Genomic DNA, 25,250 nt, shown 5'->3' on the forward strand with positions numbered 1-25,250 from the left:
GAATGCAGTGAGCGGGAGCATGTGGATGTCAAAAAACTGTAACCGCTATCACTAGATAAGCGGTCAGCTTACTTTTTTACCAGTGGAGGGGACTTCACCAGGGAGATGCTTCCCTGGTACAATACAGCGCCCTTTCTTCTAGAAATATTCTTCCTGGGTCACAATTGTTAGGGTCTTGAATACGGCATCTTGAAAGGTATGACTCCCGCCCCACTCTGACCTGCACATCTAAATGGGATGGAAGCATTTTACATTAGCATCTGTATGATATGCACTGCCAGCTTTTTGTACTGTTATCTCAAGGCAAAAGAGGCAAGCATGGTATAAAATTATACAATGTAATCTGTGACTTTCACCCCAGAACACGGATGCAGGCACCTTTATAAATCCCCCATCTTTGTTCTTCTGAGACCGCTCTATTACACCACTCTATATATCAGTGAGGTCTACAGATGTGGTTATCACTTATCGGATTGTGTAGTAAATTTGGGGTATATAGGATCTGTGCACTATATACCGCTATCCCATAGATGAGAAAACCACTGAACATTTCAAATGCTGCTTCAGGGCTGATGTGTTGTTTCAGTGTGTGACTACGGACACATGATCACCGCAGTAATGTACACCAATACCAGCAAGGGAATCAACAGATGAGCAGTGTTTCACCCCTGCAATTAATCCACTCCCAACCAGACTAGGAGCAGTCACCCTAAATTTCAAGTTTATAAAACCCCCTTACCAGACCTGGACAAGTTGCTTGAGACCAGATAAGCCACATCCCCCAATCCTGGAGCCATAGGATCCTGTGAAGTTGATAGTGATGTGGCAGTTGGTAGTGAAAAGGTTAATTGGACCATCCTAAGTGGTTAATAGACATGGAGTCAGGTACCTGATGTCCAGCAGTTAACTCCCCTCCTCAGGCTCTGCTCTACAAACTGGTCTACAGTAGGCTGGCAGGAGCTGAGAAGGCAGGGATCCTGCCATACAGACAGCCAGGACAGGTATATGGGCAGTAACACGTCTGCAGTCGGGAACAGACCTACACAGCAAGCACACACGTATACAACACACACAGTGGCACCTGGAAACCCAACATGAGCATGCCTCTAATAAGATACATAATATACTGTAAATTATCTGCACTGTCTGTTGTATTCATATCTGCAACATTAATTCCCATTCTGTGTTCTAGGGGGATCCCAACAGTCCCAGGCACAGTAACCTTAAAGAAAGACTCCCAAAATGTCATTGGAATCAGCATTGGTGGAGGAGCCCAGCACTGTCCTTGCCTTTACATTGTACAGGTAAATCCCAATTGTTCCTTGACTGTTGCTACCAGAGTTGATGGCATTTGTTTTATAACTTCGTAAAACAGGTGCAGAAATTCATAGCCTCAACTAAACAAGGTTCCCCGCACCTTGGAATGTCACGGTTGGGCATCACAAATCTGTATCAAGAGTTTTCTGCTACTTAGAGAGTAAGGCTGGGTTCACACGGGGCGGATTTGCTGCGGAAATTCCGTGCGGAATTTTGCTGTGGCAAATCCGCATGCGGCCGCTAATCCCGGGATTAGCCAGCCATGGGGACGAGATTTCTCAGAAATCTCGTCCACACAGGACGGCAAATCCGCTGCGGCTAAGCCAGCAGAAGCCGCCGCTGCATGTCCATTTCTTCCCCCCGCTACGGCCGTGCTCTTCTCTATGGGAGCGCCGGCCGGGCCGCTTCAAAACCGCCACGGGTTTTAAAGCAGCGGTTCTCCCGGCGGAAATCTCGCGGTTTTTCGCTGCGGCCAAACCGCGAGATTTCCGCCGAGAATCCGCCCCGTGAGAACCCAGCCTAAGACTCTCTTTACATGGAGCAATTTATCATTCTCATGACCGAACAATGACACGCAGTCCATTTATAAGGAAAGATGAGTCGTTTACATTCATTGCAGCAGTGAATATGAACGACTATTTTTAAACCTGCATAAAATGAGCGACAAACGAGAAGCAAACACATTTTTGTTCGCCGTTCAATCGTTGCCTGTGTTTACATTGAGTGATGATCGTTCAATTTCACACGAGCCAACGATTTTTTTGAACGATGATAGTTCCTTGTATAAGGGCCCTTAGTCTCTCATAAATGGTCAGTGATCACTCTTCTCAAAGGAGTCTTTAGTTTCCTGACTTTAGGTAGCTTTCTTACATGGTTTGGTTAGGGGCGCCAACAACCTACCTGCTTCATTATTCCACCCCAAGTTCTTGTTTTCAAGGTATACTAATTGTGTTAGGGCTCTCCTCGGATATTGCTTGTTATACTGATTTGCCGTCTTGGCATGCTTGTCTATTGGGTTAATCCTGCAACCAATACCTTTTGTAGGCCTCTTTCACGCTATCATTTTGCTTGCCATCCTTTTCTGTTCTGTTTTGAAGAAGTAGAATGTGTAATAGCAGTTCACACACGGGCACAATTCTCTATCAGCAAAAACGTTGATTCATTTAGAAAGTCTCCATAAAACTTTAAAATGCCTTTCAGGGTGTAAGCCCCTTTTTTCAGGTATCACATAGCACACTGATCATAGCAGATGATGAGAAATTTATAATGGGAGACTTCCAATCCTAATTAGGTTTAATCCTAGTCAGCATATTCAAGAAATGTTTAATATCATAGTTTTCAATACATTAGACAGTGCATATCCTCATCCTATTTCTGCTCTGCATGTGGATGTAATAACACAGGTCCTAATTACTTGTAAAGTGCTACTGTCTCTCCTATCAACACATGGGACACCAGGGAATGCTTCACAACAGTCACCTGACCGAAGCCACATGAATGCTTTTGTCAAAAATGGACTACTACTAAACACTGACTATAACCATGACTGTGACAGTAACAAGGGGGCGCTCTAATAACTATGTATAAATATATCTGGGTTCAGTACAGAGATCTCTCCCATCATAGTAACATAGTAACATAGTATGTAAGGCCGAATGAAGACATTGTCCATCTAGTCCAGCCTGTCTATCCTACTGTGTTGATCCAGAGGAAGGCAAAAAACCCCAAGGCCAGAAGCCAATTAGCCCTTTTGGGGGAAAAATTCCTTCCCGACTCCCTAATGGCAATCAGACTGTTCCCTGGATCAACCCCTAATAGTTCCTACCTGCCTGTATACCAGGATTGACACTTAACCTAATATTTATATCCTGTAATATCCTTCTTCTCCAGAAAGACATCAAGTCCTCTTTTAAACTCCTCTATGGATTTTGCCATCACCACTTCCTCCGGTAGAGAGTTCCACAGTCTAACTGCTCTTACAGTAAAGAACCCCTTTCTGTGTTGGTGATGAAACCTACTTTCCTCTAATCGTAGCGGATGTCCTCTTGTTACCGTCGTGGTCCTGGGTGTAAACAGATCGCGGGAGAGATCCATGTGTTGTCCCCTCATGTACTTATACATGGTTATTTGGTCGCCTCTTAACCTTCTTTTTTCTAGAGTAAATAGTCCCAATATTTGTACCCAGGACTGTAACAAGGGGGCGCTCTAATAACTATGTATGTATATATCATGGTCAGTACATAGATCTCTCCCATCATCTATTATACCCAGGACTATAACAAGAGTGCGCTCTAATAACTATGTATGTTTATATCATGGTCAGTACAGAGGTCTCTCCCATCATCTATTTATACCCAGGACTTTGACTGTAACAAGGGGGCACCCTTTTCGTCTAGAGGAAAGTGTGTTTCTACACCAACATAGAAGGGTGTTCTTTATTGTAAAAGCAGTGAGACTATGGAACTCTCTGCCTGAGGATGTGGTAATGATGATTTCGATGGGAGTACAAGAGGGGCTTGGACGTCTTTCTTGAGCGATACAATATTACATGTTATATCACTGATAATTTCAGAAGGGTCGTTATCTGGGGATTATTCTGATTGCCAGATTGGAGTTGGGAAGGAATTTTTTTCCCTTTAACCCCTAACGATATAGGATGTAAAGTTACGTCTTGCATGTTCGGGGTATGTATGGAAGGGGACCGCTGGTCAACCCCACTCCATACAATGCGGGTGCCGGCTGTTTCTTAAGCCGACACCCCCCACAACAGCTCCAATAAGCCATGCTTATTGGAGCTGTTAACCTTTTAAATGCTGCCTGCAATTCTGACAGCGGCATCTAAATGCCCTGACCAATGTTCGGGAGTCCCAACATTGTTTGTGGCCAACATATTGTGGGTCGAGACAGTGTTATAATTTACGTATCATTTGCCATGCATATTACAGGTCTTGCGTGTGAAGTATTGTAGAGTGGTGTTTTTTTCAAACCCTGTGTATTTAAGGGTGCATTAATCTAAAATAGGTACAAACACTAATACTTTTTGTAATGTTTGTACATATTTTTGATGAATTCCTTTTATAATTTAGATTACTCCTAATTTTAGGTAGTGATATTCTATCGAATAGGTTGAATCCCACCAATAGTGTTGATCAGACTACACACAGCCTTTTGTAGTCTGACCCTGTAGTCCTACTCTGACATCTAATTCTTTCAATGCAGACAAGTGTTTATAGACACAGACCGTAGATTTTTTTTTTATAAAAAACCAGACTATTATTACAGGTGCTTATTTTTTTTTAAATTGTTATTCTGTATCTAATAATTAATGGTTTCTCCTTCCTCCAGGTATTTGACAACACCCCTGCCGCACTCGATGGAACCATTGCAGCAGGAGATGAAATTACCGGTGTGAATGGAAAATCTGTAAAGGGTAAAACAAAAGTGGAGGTGGCCAAAATGATTCAAACCGTTAAGGTGAGATGGTTATATGAAATGTTTCTCCAAATGTATAGAACTTAAACATTTGAAGGAAACATAGCACTTTGCTAGGAGATCTACAAGTTAAATGTAGAAGTCGAGTATAAAAGAACCAATCCATTCCAAAAATATTGCAGATTGGTAGAGTTTTCATCTGGAACGTTTAACCCTTTCATGACCAGGGGTGTTATGGGCCTTTGTGGTCAGAGCAAAAGTTCACTTTTTGGAATGCTACTTTGTAAAAGTCATCTCATTTTTTGACTATCCTAAAATGTTTTTCTGCATTTTTCTTTTTAGGGACACGTGAGGCTTGGAGTGGATATTTATTTATTTTCTAGGTCTTTTAGGAGAAATGGTCAGAAATAGGGAAAAAAAAATTTTAATTTTTCTCACGCTATGGTTTAAATTAGTTAAATTAATATTATGTGCCGCAAAAATTAATCCTCTGATTCTCCCATCCATAATAATACCAAATATTTGTATGATGTCGCTATGGAGCCAGAAAAGGAAAACCCTATTTTAGGTTACATGTCCCTTCCTTAACTTCAGCCGAAGCCTCTATACGTGAATGTAAATCATTCAAGTACAGAATTTTTTTGTTTTTTATTAAAGGCACAAAAGCAGATAGGATCAGCATAGAACTAACTAAAATTGGTGCTGGTAGTAATTATTGTATGCTTGGTGTAACATACATTCTGCATAACAGGATCATATTAGTGCAATAGAACCAGACTGTCACGCAGAACACGTTTGTATGAAGCAGAATCTATAAATCGTTCAGTCTAAACGCGAGCCAACGACTAACTGACGAACGAGAATCATTTGCTTTTTTCTCGTCGTCCATTTTATGCTGACGTAAAAGCCCTCGTTGGTTCGTTCACTTATCATTCAGTTTAAATAGCGCTCGTTCAGTCTTTCACATTTCCCTATACAGCGAATGTGAAAGGGTAAACGATGCTGCTTTGAACAAGCCAACGATGTGTCTTGACAGGCTGCACAAGAGTGAACTAGCGGTAACACCACTCAATAAACGAGGATCAACACATCTAAAAGGACCTTAAATAGTCACCATTACAATTTCCCTACTATTTTGTAGCTGCAGAGTCTGCAACTCCCTTTCATGGCTCACTGTGCTGCTGCTTCAGACTAGATATCACAGCTCACCCCTTCCATTTACATTATCTATCTAGGTCAGTTCTTTGCCTTTTAATCGCCTGCTTTTTCTGCTTTCCTTTCCATCTGCAAAAATGAGCACAGTGTTAGAGATAATAGTAGGAATGTGGAAGATGTTGTACACGGCAGAGCAAACTGCTGGAAATGAGGGATAGCTCCTCTGGGGAGCTACCTACATGGAAAGAGGAGGAAACTGGTGAGGTGTAGGGATCACACACAACTTCAGTGTCTGCTGGCCCAGTGATGAGGGACATTACCTTCAAGGGTAAAAAGGGAGGAGAATGGGAGGGGTGGCACATTCTGCAGAGGGACATCGATACATGCAGTCTGAGAAGAATCTAATGCTCCGTGTATAGATATTTTATTTCTCGGTTCCTCTGAAGTAACCACAACTTCTCGAAATGTTCCATGCGAACAGGTAAACACCTGTACCGAATTAACTCAGGTGAAGCCAGGTATATCATCTAGCACTATATATTGGCAAGCCACGTAATATGAAATATAATGGTAAAGGTTGCACCTCTTCTGTTTTGTACCCACTCCTGGTTTTGGCTTGCATATATATACTGATGCAAAATATTGCTACGTGAAAGTGGCTTGAGTCCGTATGTATTCATTGTCTTTTAATCACGCTTCATAAGCATCTGTATCCTTTTCCTTCTCTGAGCTGCATAATACACAGGGAAATCTTATTACATGAGTGATAAAATATTGTGTGTGAAGTAAGGTTTTTAAGCTCCTGAGGGAATTTAACTCATTTGGTACCCATTATTATTCATTGAGGTTTAAGATTTGCCTAAGGTGAATTTAAGAAAAGTAGTTGTAGAGTTTTCACCCTTATGTCCACAGGCGAGAGCCCCGTTGCGGAATCCCACCCTGCCCGTGGCATGAGGACATTCCACACCCATGCGGGTCGTCCGGCGTCTCCTCCGGGCATGTGGGCGAGCGTGCCGCCATGTGGGCAAGCCCGCCAGCTGGCATGCCCCTCCAGATTTTCTTTTTAGAAAAATCTCCTGCTTTCCTGAGGGACCCACAGCACACCCGGAGTGACAGTTCCAGGTGTGCTGCAGATCGGACAGCTTGTATTGACTTCAATGGAAGCCGTCTCTGTGGGACCCGCAGCAAAACGCAGCATGCGGAAGGTTCGGAAAACAAACTCGCATGCTTTTATTAAGCTGCAGGCGCCCATGGTTGTCTATAGGCGTCTTAAACTCTGGATCATCCACGCGGGTACACCACGCGAATCCTGGAATTCAAACCCGCCTGTGTACATGAGCCCTTCTATTGTGTTTTATGGACCAGCAAATTGGTGCAGTAACATGATTGTGATATGGGTGCCTTGATTTGTTCCCCCCCCCCCCCCCCCCCCACTGGTCGGATGTGAGGGCACTGGTCCATTCTTAGCATTCAGATTCTGTGTAGAACTGGTTCCACATTTTGTGCAGTCTAGAGTAGTGGGGAATCTCAGAGCAGTCAGAATCCCATGATATCTAAACCTGACTCCGCTGAAATGAACGGATAGAACTATCCCAGTAATAGTAAATAAAGCCTTTGTTCTCTTAGGCCTCATGTCCACGGGGAAAATAATAATTAAAATCCGCAGCGGATCACCCGCGCGCGGATCCGCGCCCCATAGGAATGCATTGACCACCCGCGGGTAGCTAAATACCCGCGGATGGTCAATAAATGTGAATTAGAAAAATCATGGAGCATGAAAAAAAATGGACATGCTCCATTTAGGTGCGGATCACGCTCCGGATGGCCCCATTGATCTCTATGGGGTGCGGGAAATCCGCTGCGGGTGTTAAATGCCATTTATTTGGGTGCGTGAAATCTGCATGCGGATTACAAGTTTGGCTTCTTTTTCAGTGGCCTTGCATTTTTTTTCACGCGCAGATGCAAAAATGCCATCCGCGTGCATACACGCGTGAAAAAAAACGCATCCGCGTGTCATCCGCATGCAATAAAATACTATTTTAAGCTCATCCGCACTGCATCCGCGGCCCAAATCCGCGTTACAAATCCGGAGCAGATTTGATTTTCCCCGTGGACATGAGGCCTTAATAATGCTTATTATTATTATTGCATCTTTAAACTAAGATTATTGCTTTCCTGCTTAGGGAGAAGTGACTATTCACTACAACAAGTTGCAGGCTGATCCAAAGCAAGGAAAATCACTTGATATTGGTAAGTTATTTGTAATTATTGTAGAGGACCTGTTAGCGGGGCCACATGTCAGCGGGGCCACATGTCAGTGGGGCTTGCTGCACTCTTTTGCAGCTTCTCTTTTGTTCATACACTCTTTGTCAAAAATAAATAAAAATTGCGCCTCTAGAAGAAGTTGTCATTTTTTCTGCAGAACTCGGGCTGCAGTTACATTTCACCCCGTTACCAGAGTCTGAGAGGGGACGCATTATTAGGATGTGAGAAGCTGGATGGTTGTGTCAACTAATTACCCGCCACCTGGGATGTTCTGACCAGACTATTAGGTGTTGTGAACAGTGGATGCATGAGGGCACACAAGATAACTGGGCTCAGGACGCCCTCAACAGCCCACCAGTTGAGAGGATTGTCTGATCATCTGACAAGCATGAGCAGCTCCAACTGTTTCATTGTCCACCAACCAGAGACGGGTTGTGCCATTGTTACACCCCTGTGTCGGTACTTTTTCCAAGCACTTGGCAGTGCCCATTACGTGTATGGCCTTTGACACCCACCGTTGCCTCCATTTGCAGTTTTATCATTAACGATGAAACTGGACTGTTAGGCCTCCTTCCCATGAATGTATTTCCGCCGCGTAATTCGCGGCAGAAATCTGCTGTGTTGCCCGCCGCTATTAGGTTCTATTGAACCTAATAGCTCAGTGCTCATGGTGCGGAATTCCGCACCATGAATTCACCCGTCCTCACCCGCAGCATGCTCTATTTGCTGCGGGTGTACGCGCGGACGGCTTGCATTGCAGTCAATGGAAGCCGTCCGTTCACGCTATCTTCCGCTGTAGCACAGCGGAAGATAGCGTGAAAATGCTTCCCCGCCCACTGACGCCGCGTCATGTGACGCGGTGGGCGTGTCACATGACGCGGCGGAGGTGGGCGGGGAAGCGTCATGCGGGAGAGAGGACGCCGGATCCGCAGGTAAGTATGGGGTCTCCTGGGGGGCGCCGTGATGGGCTCCGCCGCGGAATTTCGCGGCGGAGCCCGTCACAGCCGTGTGCAGCCGGCCTTACAGTTAAGTCTGGGCACTGACGACGGCCATGTTAATGTCTGGAGACCTCGGCGTGAGCTCCTCAATCCTGCCTTTGCTGGGGAGCGGCAGGCACACTGCCCCACTGCTAGTGTGATGGTCTGGGGGCCCATCGCATATGACAGTTCGTCCTACCTAGTAGTGGTACGAGAGACAATGACCGCTCCGTAATATGTTCAGGACATCCTGCAGCCACATGTGTTCTTCTCATGGCGGCTTCCAAGAGGCAGCTGAATAACGCTTGGCTGCACACACAGGGGGGTCACAGGAATGTCCCCACAACATTCTCACACTTCTGTGGCTGCCCGGTCACCAGATTCATTGCCAGTAGAACATGTATGGGACCATCTATAGGATGCCAACTTCGGTAGCCTATGAGTTTGTACAATTTAGAGGCTCAGTTACAGCAAATGTAGAGTGATATGCTGCATCATACCATACAGAGTCAACACAAGAAAAAAGCAGTCCGAAGCCAAGTACTTGGAATGTGTCAAGGGGACAGACTGCACAGCTTATTGCCAATGGGTGATGTCAGATTTGATTGACATTGAGCTGTGGGGACCGCCCAATTGGCACATTCCAAGTGCCAGAAGCAGAATCTAATTAGATTGGGAATGGAGGAGTATAAACAAAAGGCTGCGTTACAGTCTGCTGAATTGCAGCTGCAAAGCTCCACTGACATAGGGACATGATAAGTCATCTTTGAAACCTGTAACACTAGTCTGTAGGGAATACATCTCCAATCTTTTATTCCATGAGAGTCACATTTAACTTTGAATGGTGTTCAGGAGACTTTTTCAATTCAAAAAAGGAGGCAAGACTTTTTTATGCTAGGGCTGAATGGTGAAATACATTGTGCGGCCAGAGATCTCACTATGGCACTGCTACATCACTTCCTATTGTAAGTGATTCCAGTCGTCTGGCAACTTTGAAGCCGTTGTGACTTGACAATCACAAGAAATCTAAATATGATGGATTCCTTACGATTGTCCGGTTGCGGCAACTTGTGAGTCACAACTTGCATTAGGATGCGATGTAGCAGGGCCATTGTGCAATCCTTGGCCACATGACATGTTGCGCCCAAAGTAACCATTTAGTCCTAGTCTGAATGTGGAGAAACAAGATAGTGTAAAAATTGCAAACATTTGTTAATAAATATTTCAGTGTGAATCTTGACATTATAGTATTATGCCAGCTTGGCACAGGTTGGTGTTTAAAAATATGTCTGCAATGATGTCAGATGCCAGTACATTTGGTCACAACTCAGGACTACCATTATGAGCCACATGTGGCCCCTTAGCCAGTGGTTGGGGACGACCGCTGTAGGCCATCTAGTGCTGTGGTGCCAGCAACTATTGAATGGAAATTGCTGCAAGAACTACATTTCCCAGCACAGCTTGTAAAACTTGCATTATTTGTTTTTGATTGCTTTTTCAAAACTTTTTTTTTAATAGTTAATGACTAAAAACGGCATAAAATAAAGCATGTTCTGTTTTTGTTTTTTTAAAACAAAAATGGCCCTAAAAGATGTGTGGTAATTATATACAAAATGTGAATTTAATTCACTTGATGGTTCTGTTTCTGTCTTTATGTATCTTTTGTATATTTTCAGTACTGAAAAAAGTGAAGCATCGTCTGGTGGAGAATATGAGTTCCGGCACAGCAGATGCTCTTGGTTTAAGCCGTGCCATCCTGTGCAATGGTAATGATCTCCTCACATATTTACTTAATCACACGTGGGCATGAAAGCAGTCTAATGTAATATACAAGAGTGCTGTATACGGTCTTATGTGACGGCTTGTCACTTGTATCTTTCTGTTGCTAATTGCTGACTTATTTAGAAAAGCAATCTTGGATATTCTTATTTTTTAAGGGGAAAGGTGGTTGTTTTTACGATGTTCATGGTGCAGCAAAAATGACATGAACTTTATTTTGGGGGTCGGTACAATACAGCGATAACAAATTTATACCCTTTTTGTATTTTGTTTTGTTTTTTATTACTTAAAAAAAATTAAAAATTGTCATTGTATTCTGAGACCCATTACTCTTTTTTTATTTCGCTGGTTAGAGCTGTGTGAGGGATTTTTTTGTGGGTGGACCTGAAGTTTTCATTAGTACCATTTAATGGTATATACAACTTTATTAGCACTTTGTATTTGTTTTTGTTTTTGTTTTTTAAGGAGACTGGGGTGCTCTTACAATTCAGGCATATGTATTTTTTTTCCTCTTACGACATTAACTGTGTGGGATAAATTATGCAGTATTATAGTTGTCTGGAAGTTTACAGGCGCGGCAGTACTTTATTGTTTATATGAAAAATAGGGAAAAGGTTTAATATTTTAAACATTTTATTTAACTTATTTTTACAGGTTTTTTCTTTTAGTACCTCTAGGGAAATCGAACATTTGATCACTTGTACAATATGCTGCAGTACAACTGTATTGCAGTGTATTGTACATTTTTATGTTTGCCTGTGACTGGGATTAATGGACTGAACTTGATAAACTGCAATACGTGGCAACCCTGGGAGACTAGTTGCTTAGCTGCAACGGTCAGCATTAACTGCAGCATTCAAGCTGCTAAACGATGCTGTGGCTGATAAGACAGAGGTTATTTGTGACAATGTGCAGAGGTCTGATGAAACTGAGACTTAACGCTTTGGTTCTCTGGCAGTCTTGGACTCTTTATCACCAGGAGAATTTTTGATGGAAGTTTTCCGGCAGCTTATCTTCGCTTCTCCACTTTGAAGATGCAACAAATTTATCAAATGTTGCACAATGTTGTTAAATTTGTTGCATCTTTAACCTTAATGCTGCAAGGTGTACATTTATGTCCTTCAACATCAGGGTATGTATAAAGGAAGATCGCGTGGCAATCTCCCATAATACACTGTGGGCACTGGCTGTTTCTTCCAGGCGGCAACATCTCCGATCAGCTGGAACTGTTAACCCTTTGAATGCCACTTTCGATTCTGACATCGGCATTTAAATTCCCTGAGCGATGTTTGGTGGTCCCGTATGGCCCACCGCGATGAGATTGCAGGGAGCCGTGCAGGTGTCATGGCAGCTGGGGGCCTTCTGAAAGGCCCCAGCGCTGTCTTAGCAGAATGCCTATCAAGCCATCCCCACGGGATTACATTATACTGCAGGAGTGATCAAAGCATCACAAGTTATTGTCCCCTGTGGAGACTAAGAAAAAAAAGTAAAAGTAAGAGCAATAAAGTTTTTCCAATTATAAAAATAAAAAAAAGTTATAAAAGTTTAAATCACACCGCCTTTGCCATATTTATAATAAAAGAATCTAAATTCGAAAACAAAGATACATATTTGGTATCGCTGCATCTGTAAAAGTCTGATCTATCAAAGTAATGCACTTTTTACCCTGCACGATAAACATAGTCCGGAAAAAAAAACACCATAAGGCCTCATGTCCACGGGGAAAATCAGATCCGCTGCAGATTCTACATGTAGAATCTGCAGCGGGTCCCTCCTGCCCCGCGGACATGAGCGCTGAAAATAGCAATTTAAAAGCATTTACCTATCCGTAGCGGGCGGCGAAGCTCTGCTCTTCCTCACGGCCGGATCTTCATTTTCGGCCGGCGGATGAATTCCTGACGCCGTCGGCACGTCGACGGCACGTCGTCGACGTGCCGCGCGCATGCGCCGGGCACATCCGCCGAGCCGAAGCAAGGGAGATGCGGCCGTGAGGAAGAGCAGAGCTTCGCGGCCCGCTGCGGGTGAGTAAATGCTTTAAATTCCTATTTTAGGTCTCCCGCGGATCCGGACGGCTTCCATAGGCTTCAATAGAAGCCCGCGGGAGCCGTCCCCGCGGGAGACCCGCATGAAAATGGAGCATGGTCCAGATTTTTTCATGCTCCATTTTTTTTAAAATCACTTTTATTGACGATCCGCGGTTATTTATCTACCCCGCGGGTGGTCAATGCATCCCTATGGGGTGCGGATCCGCGCGCGGGAGATCCGCTGCGGATTTTAAATCTCATTTTGCCCGTGGACATGAGCCCTAAATGCACTCGTCCCGCAAAAAACAAGCCTTCATACAGCAACGTCAATGGATAAATAAGAGTTACAATTTCACTAAAAAGAGGGAGGAAAAAATGAAAATGGGAAGAAAAAGGGCCGCGTCATTCGGGGGTTAAATATATCTAGAGATCTGGAGTCACTTTCTATGCAACCCAGCTTTTTCGGATGTCACTACTCATAAATGTGCCTAAAAACCTCCCTTCACCTAAACCTCACCCACTTTTCAAGCCACTTGGATGTGCAAATATGTGTATCAGGCCTGTTTTCTTGTTTTATTTATGTTAGGTATTTTGGCTAAAAGATGTGATAAAAAACAAAGAAAACGTGTTTATATTTTAGATGGATTGGTAAAGAAACTGGAAGAGCTTGAAAAAACAGGAGAATTTTACAGAGGTAATAATCAGTATTAAGGAGTTTTTTTTTTTTTTTTATCTGTCCAACATACTGTGCAAACATAAAAGCCCATACTCTCTCGCCCGCTCCCCCTAGCTTGTGAGCTGTCAGCTTCTGTTTCCCACTGGTCTTCACTTGCAGATGCAGAGCAAAGACGTCCATGACGCTAGCTCCTGAGTATGCTCCATATACTGTCACACAACATCCATGACGCTGGCTCCTGAGTATGCTCCGTATACTAACGGACGACATCCATGACGCTGGCTCCCGAGTATGCTCCATATACTGACGCACAACATCCATGACGCTGGCTCCTGAGTATGTGCCCTATACTGATGCAAGACATCCATCACGCTGGCCCCTGAGTATGCTCCGTATACTGTCACACGACATCCATGACACTGGCTCCCGAGTATGCTCCGTATACTGTCACACAACATCCATGACGCTGGCTCCTGAGTATGCTCCGTATACTAACGGACGACATCCATGACGCTAGCTCCTGAGTATGCGCCCTATACTAACGGATGACATCCATGATCCTGGCTCCTGAGTATGCTCCGTATACTGATGCACGACATCCATGTTGCTGGCTCCTGAGTATGCTCCATATACTGACGCACAACATCCATGACGCTGGCTCCTGAGTATGTGCCCTATACTGATGCAAGACATCCATCACGCTGGCCCCTGAGTATGCTCTGTATACTGTCACACGACATCCATGACACTGGCTCCTGAGTATGCTCCGTATACTGTCACACGACATCCATGACACTGGCTCCTGAGTATGCTCCGTATACTGTCACACGACATCCATGACACTGGCTCCTGAGTATGCGCCCTATACTGTCACACGACATCCATGACACTGGCTACTGAGTATGCTCCGTATACTGTCACACTACATCCATGACGCTGGCTCCTGAGTATGCTCCGTATACTGTCACACGACATCCATGATGCTGGCTCCCGAGTATGCTCAGTATACTGTCACACAACATCCATGACACTGGCTCCTGAGTATGCTCCGTATACTGTCACACGACATCCATGACACTGGCTCCCGAGTATGCTCAGTATACTGTCACACAACATCCATGACACTGGCTCCTGAGTATGCTCCGTATACTGTCACACGACATCCATGACACTGGCTCCCGAGTATGCTCAGTATACTGTCACACAACATCCATGACACTGGCTCCTGAGTATGCTCCGTATACTGTCACACGACATCCATGACACTGGCTCCCGAGTATGCTCCATATACTGTCACACAACATCCATGACGCTGGCTCCTGAGTATGCTCCATATACTGTCACACGACATCCATGACACTGGCTCCTGAGTATGCTCCGTATACTGTCACACAACATCCATGACGCTGGCTCCTGAGTATGCTCCGTATACTAACGGACGACATCCATGACGCTGGCTCCTGAGTATGCGCCCTATACTGACGGATGACATCCATGATGCTGGCTCCTGAGTATGCTCCGTATACTGATGCACGACATCCATGTTGCTGGCTCCTGAGTATGCTCCATATACTGACGCACAACATCCATGACGCTGGCTCCTGAGTATGTGCCCTATACTGATGCAAGACATCCATCACGCTGGCCCCTGAGTATGCTCCGTATACTGTCACACGACATCCATGACACTGGCTCCCGAGTATGCTCCGTATACTGTCACACAACATCCATGACACTGGCTCCTGAGTATGCTCCGTATACTAACGGGACGACATCCATGACGCTAGCTCCTGAGTATGCGCCCTATACTGACGGATGACATCCATGATGCTGGCTCCTGAGTATGCTCCGTATACTGATGCACGACATCCATGTTGCTGGCTCCTGAGTATGCTCCATATACTGACGCACAACATCCATGACGCTGGCTCCTGAGTATGTGCCCTATACTGATGCAAGACATCCATCACGCTGGCCCCTGAGTATGCTCTGTATACTGTCACACGACATCCATGACACTGGCTCCTGAGTATGCTCCGTATACTGTCACACGACATCCATGACACTGGCTCCTGAGTATGCTCCGTATACTGTCACACGACATCCATGACACTGGCTCCTGAGTATGCGCCCTATACTGTCGCACGACATCCATGACACTGGCTCCTGAGTATGCTCCGTATACTGTCACACAACATCCATGACACTGGCTCCTGAGTATGCTCCGTATACTGTCACACAACATCCATGACACTGGCTCCCGAGTATGCTCCGTATACTGTCACACAACATCCATGACACTGGCTCCTGAGTATGCTCCGTATACTGTCACACGACATCCATGACACTGGCTCCCGAGTATGCTCCGTATACTGTCACACGACATCCATGACACTGGCTCCTGAGTATGCGCCCTATACTGTCACACGACATCCATGACACTGGCTCCTGAGTATGCTCCGTATACTGTCACACAACATCCATGACACTGGCTCCTGAGTATGCTCCGTATACTGTCACACAACATCCATGACACTGGCTCCCGAGTATGCTCCGTATACTGTCACACAACATCCATGACACTGGCTCCTGAGTATGCTCCGTATACTGTCACACGACATCCATGACACTGGCTCCCGAGTATGCTCCGTATACTGTCACACGACATCCATGACACTGGCTCCTGAGTATGCTCCGTATACTGTCACATGACATCCATGACACTGGCTCCTGAGTATGCTCCATATACTGTCACACGACATCCATGACACTGGCTCCTGAGTATGCGCCCTATACTGATGCACGATATCATGACACTGGCTCCTGAGTATGCTCCGTATACTGTCACACGACATCCATGACTCTGGCTCCTGAGTGTGCTCCTTACATACGACATCCACGACATTCCATTTCTTTCAGATTGATGGCCTCCCCTTGGCCAATATCGGGAGGGCATTTGTCTTTCCCGGAAATCAGCTGTTTCTAGTGGCTTTGACGTGTAATATGTCCCCTTCATTGTTTTATACTGCATTGCACAGCTTGATACTTTTAGTACCGACTATACCTGACATATACAACAGACAGGATCAGAAGAAAAGTTTCAGAAGTTCAACAAATGGCTTTCAATCGATATATCAGGACATTAGAGTAATATTAGCACTTATGTTCTGGGGGGTTTCTGAGATCAAGAACCTCCCTAAATCCTAGGTAGGGAGGTATCATGTTTGTGTTCCTTTATATATGTATATTAAATAAAATGGCGTCTAGCCTAGAACCTGTGAGTGTGGATTTCATTGCAACACCAGTGAATGATTCAAGGCATATGCAGAATTCGGGGGGGTTCTTAATCTCAGAACTCCCCCAGAACATAAGTGCTAGTATTACTCTGTCCTGATATATTGATTGGATGCATTTGTTGAACCTCTAGAGCGCTGGAACCTTTTTGTTCCGATCCCGTCTGTTTTATATGCTTATCCCGGGATGAGCTTCACCTGCGGAGTTCCACAGATGCTCTCCACCTCTGGATGTCCTGGAAGGACGAGGGGTTCCTGGTGAAGCAGTATAAATCTCACCGTGAACCCGGACTAAGGTGTGAGAGCCGTCCCTAGGGAAGATAGCTTGTTCACAGCAGGTGAGTTGTCAGGGGCCCCTTTTATCTCTCCTATTATTTCCTTTTGGATCCATGCAGGGCTGCCCTTGTTTTCATTGTACCTGGCATATTACGTTTCGCTAAATCTTTGTCCCAGTCAAGGCATTAGGCACAGGTGCTACTAAAAGCAGAGAACAGTGTAAACAATGAAGGCCGAAGGGGGGTAAATACTTTTTATGGGCACAGTATGCCAGATTTTGATGAAAGGTATTTCTATTTTGAAATAATATTGTAACCACACTGGCTAACCACTTTTCCTGTTATTTTTCTAAGGCATGATGGAACACACGAAGCGTCTCTTAAGAGCTTTCTTTGAACTCTCCCAGACACACAGAGGTAATAGCCATTTTGGAACTTATTAATTTGAATTTCTGCTCATTCTTTAGGAGTCTTCACTCAATGTTCGACAGCCTTCCCTGTATGAGCCTGCTTACAAAGTTAGCTGTCAGTCACTAAACAAGATTGCCCACTAGACTTGTAAGCCCAAATGAATAAAATACTGTATGTTATAGGCCGCCTGCAGACGGCCGGGTTTGATCCCGCTGCGAGAATACTCGCAGCGGAATGCGGTCCCGTGCCCCTGCAGAGGCCTGCGGCTTACCCGTTGTGTGCCAGCTGCCAGCCAGCCGGCACATGCACAGAGCGGAGCCAGCCCGTCACCACTGACATTTCTGTGCGGGCGTCTGCGAGACCCTCACAGAAATAGAACATGCCGCGATTTGTTTTCCGTGTGTGTTTTCACGTGGACAAATCATGGCCGTCTGCCTAGGATCGCGTTATCTAATGCAATCTTATGCAGGCGGGCAGGGGCGGAAATTCTGTGGGAAATCCCACCGCGGAATTTCCGCCCGTGTGCAGGGGGCCATACTGAGTCGTTTTACACAAAACTGTACATCAGCCTGCTTAGTTCCTCATGCTCTATACGGGGGGTACTCAACTAGTTTTTGTAAAGGTCCACTTACCAGGGTTTGCCATTAAGTGTAGGTCTAGTAGAACCAAGTAGTGATCGATTAAAAGATATCTGAGGGCTTGTGTTTTGTGGGACAAGTTGTATTTTTCAATGGCTTCATTTTTGTGTATATATAATGTATTGTATAACTTGTATTACTTTTTTTAAGGGGATTGGGGGGGGGGGGGGAATAAATTCTGTCATTTGCTTTTTGGATTTCCTTTTTAGAGCGTTCAGTGAGCAAAATAAATAATGTGATAACATTATTCTCTGGGTTGGCATGATTCCGATGGCACCAAGTTTATGTCATTTTTTTTAATGTTTTTGCTATCGCACAAAAAACACTTTTGCTTTTAAGACTTGCTTTTGTCTCACTGCAGTCCAGGAACAAACCATTTTAATTTTTCCATTGATGGAGATTTATGGGGCTTATTGCAGGATGAACCTTAGTCTTCAATTATCCAAATTTTTGGAACGTTTTGATCGCTTTTTATTACATTTTTCTTCTCTAGACGCAAGATTAACAAAATCTGCAATTTTATCTAGTTTTTAACGGCAGTCACTATGAGGTATAAATGATATGTTACATTAATTAATTCTGCAGGCTGGTACTATTACACCAATACTAAATTTATATAGTGGGGTTTTTTTGCAACTTTTTCACGGCTTAATTTTTTTTTATCTCTGCATTTAAAGAGCCTGACTTTTTTTTTTTGTCAATGGTGCTGTGAAAAGAATTGGGTTTTTTTTGCTGTAGTTTTTAATGGTACCACTTGTTGATCCATGTGACGCTTTGATCACTTTCTTTTCCATTTTTTATAAGGTGAAATAGGCACAGTTAGCTATTTCACCATGTTTCTTTTATTTTTTGCATGAAGTGCACTGTGCGGGTTAAATAATGTACTCCTTTCTTTCTCTGGGTCATTAAGAACGCAGCTATATGATTATTTTTTTCTTACATAGTAAAGGGAGAAAGGTGGGGTTTTGACTTTTTTTTTTTCAATTTTCTTTATACTTTTTAACTTTTTATTTTTGTCCCACTAGGGGATTTGATTATTTACATCTTTTATCATTCTTCTAATACACTACTATATTTCATAGGTCACCGTAGCTATATTCAAGCCTCCAGGTGTCATAGCAACCCATCGGGCCCCCGTGATAACATTGCCCCTTCCCTCTATCAACGTTTCACATGCCAAAGTTGCATGGAACGCGGCATATAAACGGTTAAACAGCAGGGATCCAACAGTTGAGCACCCGCTTCCCCAGAATGGGAGACCTGCGCCAGGCTCCTGATGCAGCCACCGTCAAAAGATGGAGCATCAGAATAAAGCCCCTTAATGGCTATCATCAAAAGAAGTATGGGTGGTCGTTAAGGGTTAATAGTATAGTTATGATCATCCTGTATGTACGAGACATGCTGGCAGTAGTAGAACAGCAAGTGTGGACCCACGGGGCTGCTGACCAATTTGACTTTGGGCTACTTCTGAGGGCTTTAATCCCTCCAATTAGGATCTGGTTTTGGCTGTGGGGAATCCCAGGCAGGCTGTTACCCCAGAGTAATTTTGGCTCAGTAGCAGCCACATCGATGGGTCAGACAGATGTGATTGGTGTACAAGGCTGAAGTCAGGACGGGCAGAGTTCTTGTGTAGCAATGAGTCAAGCTGACGGCTGATAGAATGTGGTCAGAGTACAAGCCCTGGTCAGGATTGGGGACATTATGAAAAGCTTGGTAAATTAGGCATGAGTCAAACCATGAGTTAGTCAATGTACAAGGGCCCCTTTGCAGAATTGTACAGCACCTATTATTCAGGCTGAGTGTGAATTCTATAACCAAGTAGCTGACTGTATTGGCCAGGGATAGGAAAGTTGGGTATACGTGCCCTTTAAGGGGCAAGCCGGGGGTAACTAATGATGCCTTGTTTGCTGTATCTAACAACTGTAGGAGGTTGGGATCGGGACTGGCGGGCAAGAGAGACAGTAGGAACTATTGGCCGCGGTCACCACCAATTTATTGCTAACCTCCTACAAGCAACCTGTGATGTGCTTTCTAGGAAGTGGCTGTCTATTTCCAGTGCAATCGAGAAGAGTATTAATTATTTTATTCCCATTGTGCGTTGGTGAAGAGGCATTGACGGATTACAGATAATCTTAATAGTTAAAGTTTTTAACTTTCCATTTTCTGAATTAAACATGTTTTTGGAATTCCTTTCCAGCATTTGGAGATGTGTTCTCAGTTATTGGTGTCCGAGAGCCTCAGCCTGCAGCAAGTGAAGCGTTTGTTAAGTTTGCTGATGCTCATCGAAACATTGAAAAATTTGGAATTAACCTTTTAAAAACTATTAAACCAGTAAGTGATCTGACTTGGAGTACATTGTTGTATGAAAATAAATCTTGAATATGTTCCTAGATATGTCTAAAAATGACCCTAGATGGACCTACTTCTAATTCTTTCTCTGTTAGGAATAACCTCTTATAGCTTTTACAATTTATACCATTATGTCTTCCCATAGAGTTCATTGTGTTGGTTCTAAAATGTGTGCCTGCATAGCCCTTAAAACTGGGTTTCACCCTCTGCTATGACTATCTGACCACTTGATTCCACTTACGGCCTCATGCCCACGGTCGGGTCGGATTCCGATTGTGAAATATCGCAGCGGAATCAGACCCGGAGTCCCTCAGAGACTCAGCTGTCCGGATCCGCCACAAGTGTCTCGGCCGGCGAGTGCAGAGTGTGTCGCTCCGGCGCTGGGCTGTGGCGCAGATTTTCACGATACTTCTGCAGTGCTCACAGAGGAAGTATCGCAGGCGGACGGCTTCCATTGACTGCAATGGAAGCCGTCTCTGCGATTTTCCGCACAAATATAACTTGCTGCGATTCTCCCCTGCGAGTGGATCACAGTTGATTTCCACTCGTGGGCAGGGGAGAATCGTTTAACACAGCATGTCTATGGACAGTCATTGCTGCAGAATTTGCGGCGGGTGTCTGACCGCGAATTCCGCAGTGATAATCCGACCGTAGGCATTTGGCCTAAAGCAGAATTGATATAATGCAGCTTTGTCACTGAACGCTGGATTATCGGTGTGGAATGTTTCTTTTGGTGTGTGTGTCACTTATGAATCAGGCTGCACCTTGTATATTTAGTGTGCCCTAACCATCTGCTAATAAAACAAGTGACGTGCTTAATATAAATAACTGATATTGATAAATCTTTATTATCAGTAAAAAATGGGCTTCATTGGATCCATACTAATATTATAAATACAGAAGTAACTCTATCTGTTTGTTACCTTTTCATGGCCAAACCACTGAAGAGATTTTGATGAAATTTGGCAGAGAGGTAGCTTGCATCTTAAGGAAGGACATCGGCTACGTTTTATCCCCAAAATGTATAGCATTCTTTGGGGCAGTGTTCCCCAACTCCAGTCCTCACGGACCGCCAACAGGTGATGTTTTCAGGATTTCCCCAGTGTTACACAGGTGATGTAATTATTGTCAGTGCCTCAGACATTGCCAGAGGTGTTCTTACCATAGGATATCCTGAAAACACGACCTGTTGGAGGTCCCTGAGGACTGGAGTTTGAGACCCCTGCTCTAGGGAGCGCGACAAGACAGATTTATTTGGTGATGCACAAGCGCACCTCTGCAATGTGTGGCAGCCTGGCGGAGGTGAAGGGGTGCACATCACACGCTATGCCTACACAAACGGGCCGACACATGAGGGCAGATGTCATTGTTGCATGTATGCTATTATTAAGTGCAGCGGAGGGGAAGGGGTTGCACATCATAAGCTTGGCCTCCTCAAATGGGCAGACGTTGCTGCATGTATGCGATTATTATGTGCGGCAGAGGGGAAGGGGGTGGATATCATAATCTTGGCCTCCTCAAATGGGAGATGTTGCCGCACGTATGTGAATTTTAAGGTATCAGGGATACCCGACGTTGCCTGGGATTAAAACTTGAACGAAAGACATTAACATGGATTGAGACTTTAACAAAAATCTGTGTTGCCCATAGCGACCAATCACAGTGCAGCTTTTATTTTACCTTAGCTGTGTAAGAAATGGTTTCCTTTTGATAATTGTATTTTTTCGGTCTTCATTTTAATACGCCGTGCAAGTCAGATCTAGTGTTTTTATTGTGGAAGAGTGGAAAAAGCAAAATAATAATAAGAATTTTGGTATCGTTGTAATCGTACCGACCTGCAGGAAAAAATTTATTGTGTCATTTATGCTGCATGATGAACGCTTTTAAAAAAATGTTAAACTATAGCAGAACTGAAGCATTTTCTTTAAAAAAAAAAAAATTACGAAATGTTTTGCAATATAATATATTTACTCAAAAATTGTCGACTCTGGCCATGTCAACAGAAAAATAAAAAAAGTTATGGCTTTTGAAAAGTGGAGAAGAAAATCCCCCAAATATCATTGCGTTCTTATGCCCCAAGTAGGCCATGTCCTTAAGGGGTTTTGTCATTAGAAAAAAAAATACATCAATACTTACCTATTCCTTCCCTGTCAGTCTTCTTACCGCATCTTCTCCTCGCCGTTCTTTTCCTGGCTCTTCCAGTCCCCAGGTCATGTCACCTCCAGCTGGCTGGATCCTCTTCTTCCTGTTTTGAAGCATCCATTAGTTGCAGTTCACTTCCGGCAGAGTGATGTAGCGTTCACTGCCTAGCAGGGAATGCTGAAACATTGGCAGCCTGCTTTTAGCGCGCATGCGCGATATCTCGCTGCTAGTGTTTCATATAATACGCACAAGTTTGTAAGGAGGTCTGTTATTATTGACAAGTGTCTAGGTAGCAGACAGAATGTCATCCTCAAAGGAAAACATCTAGGTACGGGATAATGATGGGACAGTGGAGATACCAGAAGGTAAATAAACTCTACATAGATCGCGGCATGTAGGGAATTAAAAGTGGAGATCAATGTTCTTATTGATCTCGGGTGTTGCAGCTGGAGGCGGGATGGCGTGGGTTCTGCGCAATTCACATGACATAAGTTTATGTTTGGTGCGTTAAGTACCATGCTGCCATGACTTAACCTTACATCATATAACGTTAAGGGGTTAACAGCTGCATGGATACCAGCTTTCTCTAAAACTGCAAAGAGAGAATTCCAGGAGGGACTGTCAAAAACTTTTTCGATATTCAAAGCGGGGACTACTAGCAGGGTTTTTTGGAGATGTGAGACATAGATGAGATTGAGGATTTTTCTTACATTGGCCGATAGTTTTTAGGAGAAGTATTGTCTTGTATTTAGTCTAGGGATAACTGTTATGTGGGTGCTTACAAATTCCTCGGGAATATATTTTCCAGATAGTATATTGTAAAAGATTGTTAATGGACGGGAGAGGGAAGTGATATAAATGTTTTTGTAGTAGAAGGCTGTCAATCCATCTTGGCCAGGGACTTTGCCTAATTTGAGCTTTTTAACGGTTTCCTCCCCTTCTTCTCCGGTGATTGGTTGGTTAAGTTGGATAATAATAATCATCTTTATATAGCGCCAACATATTCTGCAGCGCTTACAAGACAGAGGAAATTAAACAAGACCACGGTTACATGAAGTAATCAATTGATGGAGACAATTAGGGTGAGGGTCCTGCTCCAACGAGCTTACATACTACAAATAATGGGGTGATACAGAAGGTAAAGGGCTGGAGATGTGGACGGTATGGCGAGGTGGAGAGTGAGGGATGCTATACACATAGACAATGGTCAGGCCGTATAGTGGCGGAATCGGTATGACTGCAGGTGCCAGTTGATGACGGCTAGCAGGAACTGCAGTCCGTAGGACAGGGAGTATTTTATCAGGCAAAGTACAGAGGGGTTTGGTTTAGTGGAGAGGAGGGCGCGGGCTGGGTGGTAAAGTGAGATGAGGGAAGCAATGTAGGGCGGGGCGGTGCTGCGGAGCGCTTTGTGGATGAGGGTAGTGAGTTTAAATTGTATTCTTTATTTGACGGGCAGCCAGTGTAGTGACTGGCACAGGGCAGAGGCGTCTGAGTAGCGACTGGATAGGAGGATGAAAAAAATTTATAAAAGTTTAAAAAAACAAAACAAAAAAAACCCCTTTTGCCATATTTACAATAAAAGAATTAAATAATAAAACAAAAATACATGTTTAGTATATCTGTGTCTGTAAAAGTCCAATTTGTCAAAGTAGTAAATTATTTACCCTGCACGGTGAACGTCGTTGTCAGAAGAAAAAAAAAACACTAGAATTGTGTCTTTTTGGTCACCCTGTCTCCAAGAAAAAATGCAATAAAAAGCGATCAAAAAGTAATCTGTAATAAAAATGGTACCAACAGAAACTACAGGACGTCCCGCTAAAAATGAGCACTCGGACAACTGTGTCAACAGAAAAATAAAAAAAGCTATTGTACGCAGAAGATGGTGACAGAAAATAATTTTTAAAACTTAAATATCTTTGGAACAAATTTAAAAATATTACAGCAAAAAACCCCAAACATATAAATTTGATACAGTAGTAATCGGACTGATCCATAGCATAAAGTTATCATATCATTTTGTTGCAGTATGTACACTGTAGAAACAAGACACACCCAAAGTCATAGAATTTCGTTGTTTTTCCATTTCACTCAACTTAGAATTTTTTAACAAGCCCTTAGACATCTACGTCAATGGATAAATAAAAGTTAGGGGTTTTTTTTGTTTTTTTTAAAGGGGGAGAAAAAACCAAAAATGTCTTTTATTAGTGATATACTGGGTCTTTGGTGGTTGACCAGTTCTAACAGGGCAATATATACTATATCTACTGCATTTTCCCTGATTAACCCAGTTGGTGATTCTGTCATAGAAGGAAATTAGATAACTGGTTTGTTATAAACCCATGCTTAAGCTCTAGTTAATTACTCCATTCTCATCCAAGTACTTGCATACATGCTGCTTAATAATTTGTTCAAAGATCTTTCCTGCTATTGAAGTCAGGCTTACAGGCCTGTAGTTTCCTGGGTCCACCTTTTTTGAAAACAGGAACAACATTTGCCCTTCTCCAACCTTCTGAGATT

At 43.8% G+C, this 25,250-nt stretch overlaps 1 protein-coding gene across 1 annotated transcript in view; it reads left to right on the forward strand.

Annotated features, from left to right (window-relative positions):
• Nucleotides 1–25,250, forward strand: part of PICK1 (protein interacting with PRKCA 1) — a 65,669-nt gene that overhangs the window by 15,000 nt on the left and 25,419 nt on the right. The window contains exons 3-9 of the mRNA XM_066596203.1: nt 1,193–1,304; nt 4,663–4,791; nt 8,088–8,154; nt 10,823–10,912; nt 13,590–13,643; nt 17,548–17,610; nt 20,440–20,573. Of these exons, the coding sequence (XP_066452300.1) occupies nt 1,193–1,304; nt 4,663–4,791; nt 8,088–8,154; nt 10,823–10,912; nt 13,590–13,643; nt 17,548–17,610; nt 20,440–20,573 (649 nt within the window). The remainder of the gene's footprint in view (nt 1–1,192; nt 1,305–4,662; nt 4,792–8,087; nt 8,155–10,822; nt 10,913–13,589; nt 13,644–17,547; nt 17,611–20,439; nt 20,574–25,250) is intronic.

Source organism: Eleutherodactylus coqui, chromosome 3, assembly GCF_035609145.1.
Source record: "Eleutherodactylus coqui strain aEleCoq1 chromosome 3, aEleCoq1.hap1, whole genome shotgun sequence".
Lineage (NCBI taxonomy): Eukaryota > Metazoa > Chordata > Amphibia > Anura > Eleutherodactylidae > Eleutherodactylus > Eleutherodactylus coqui.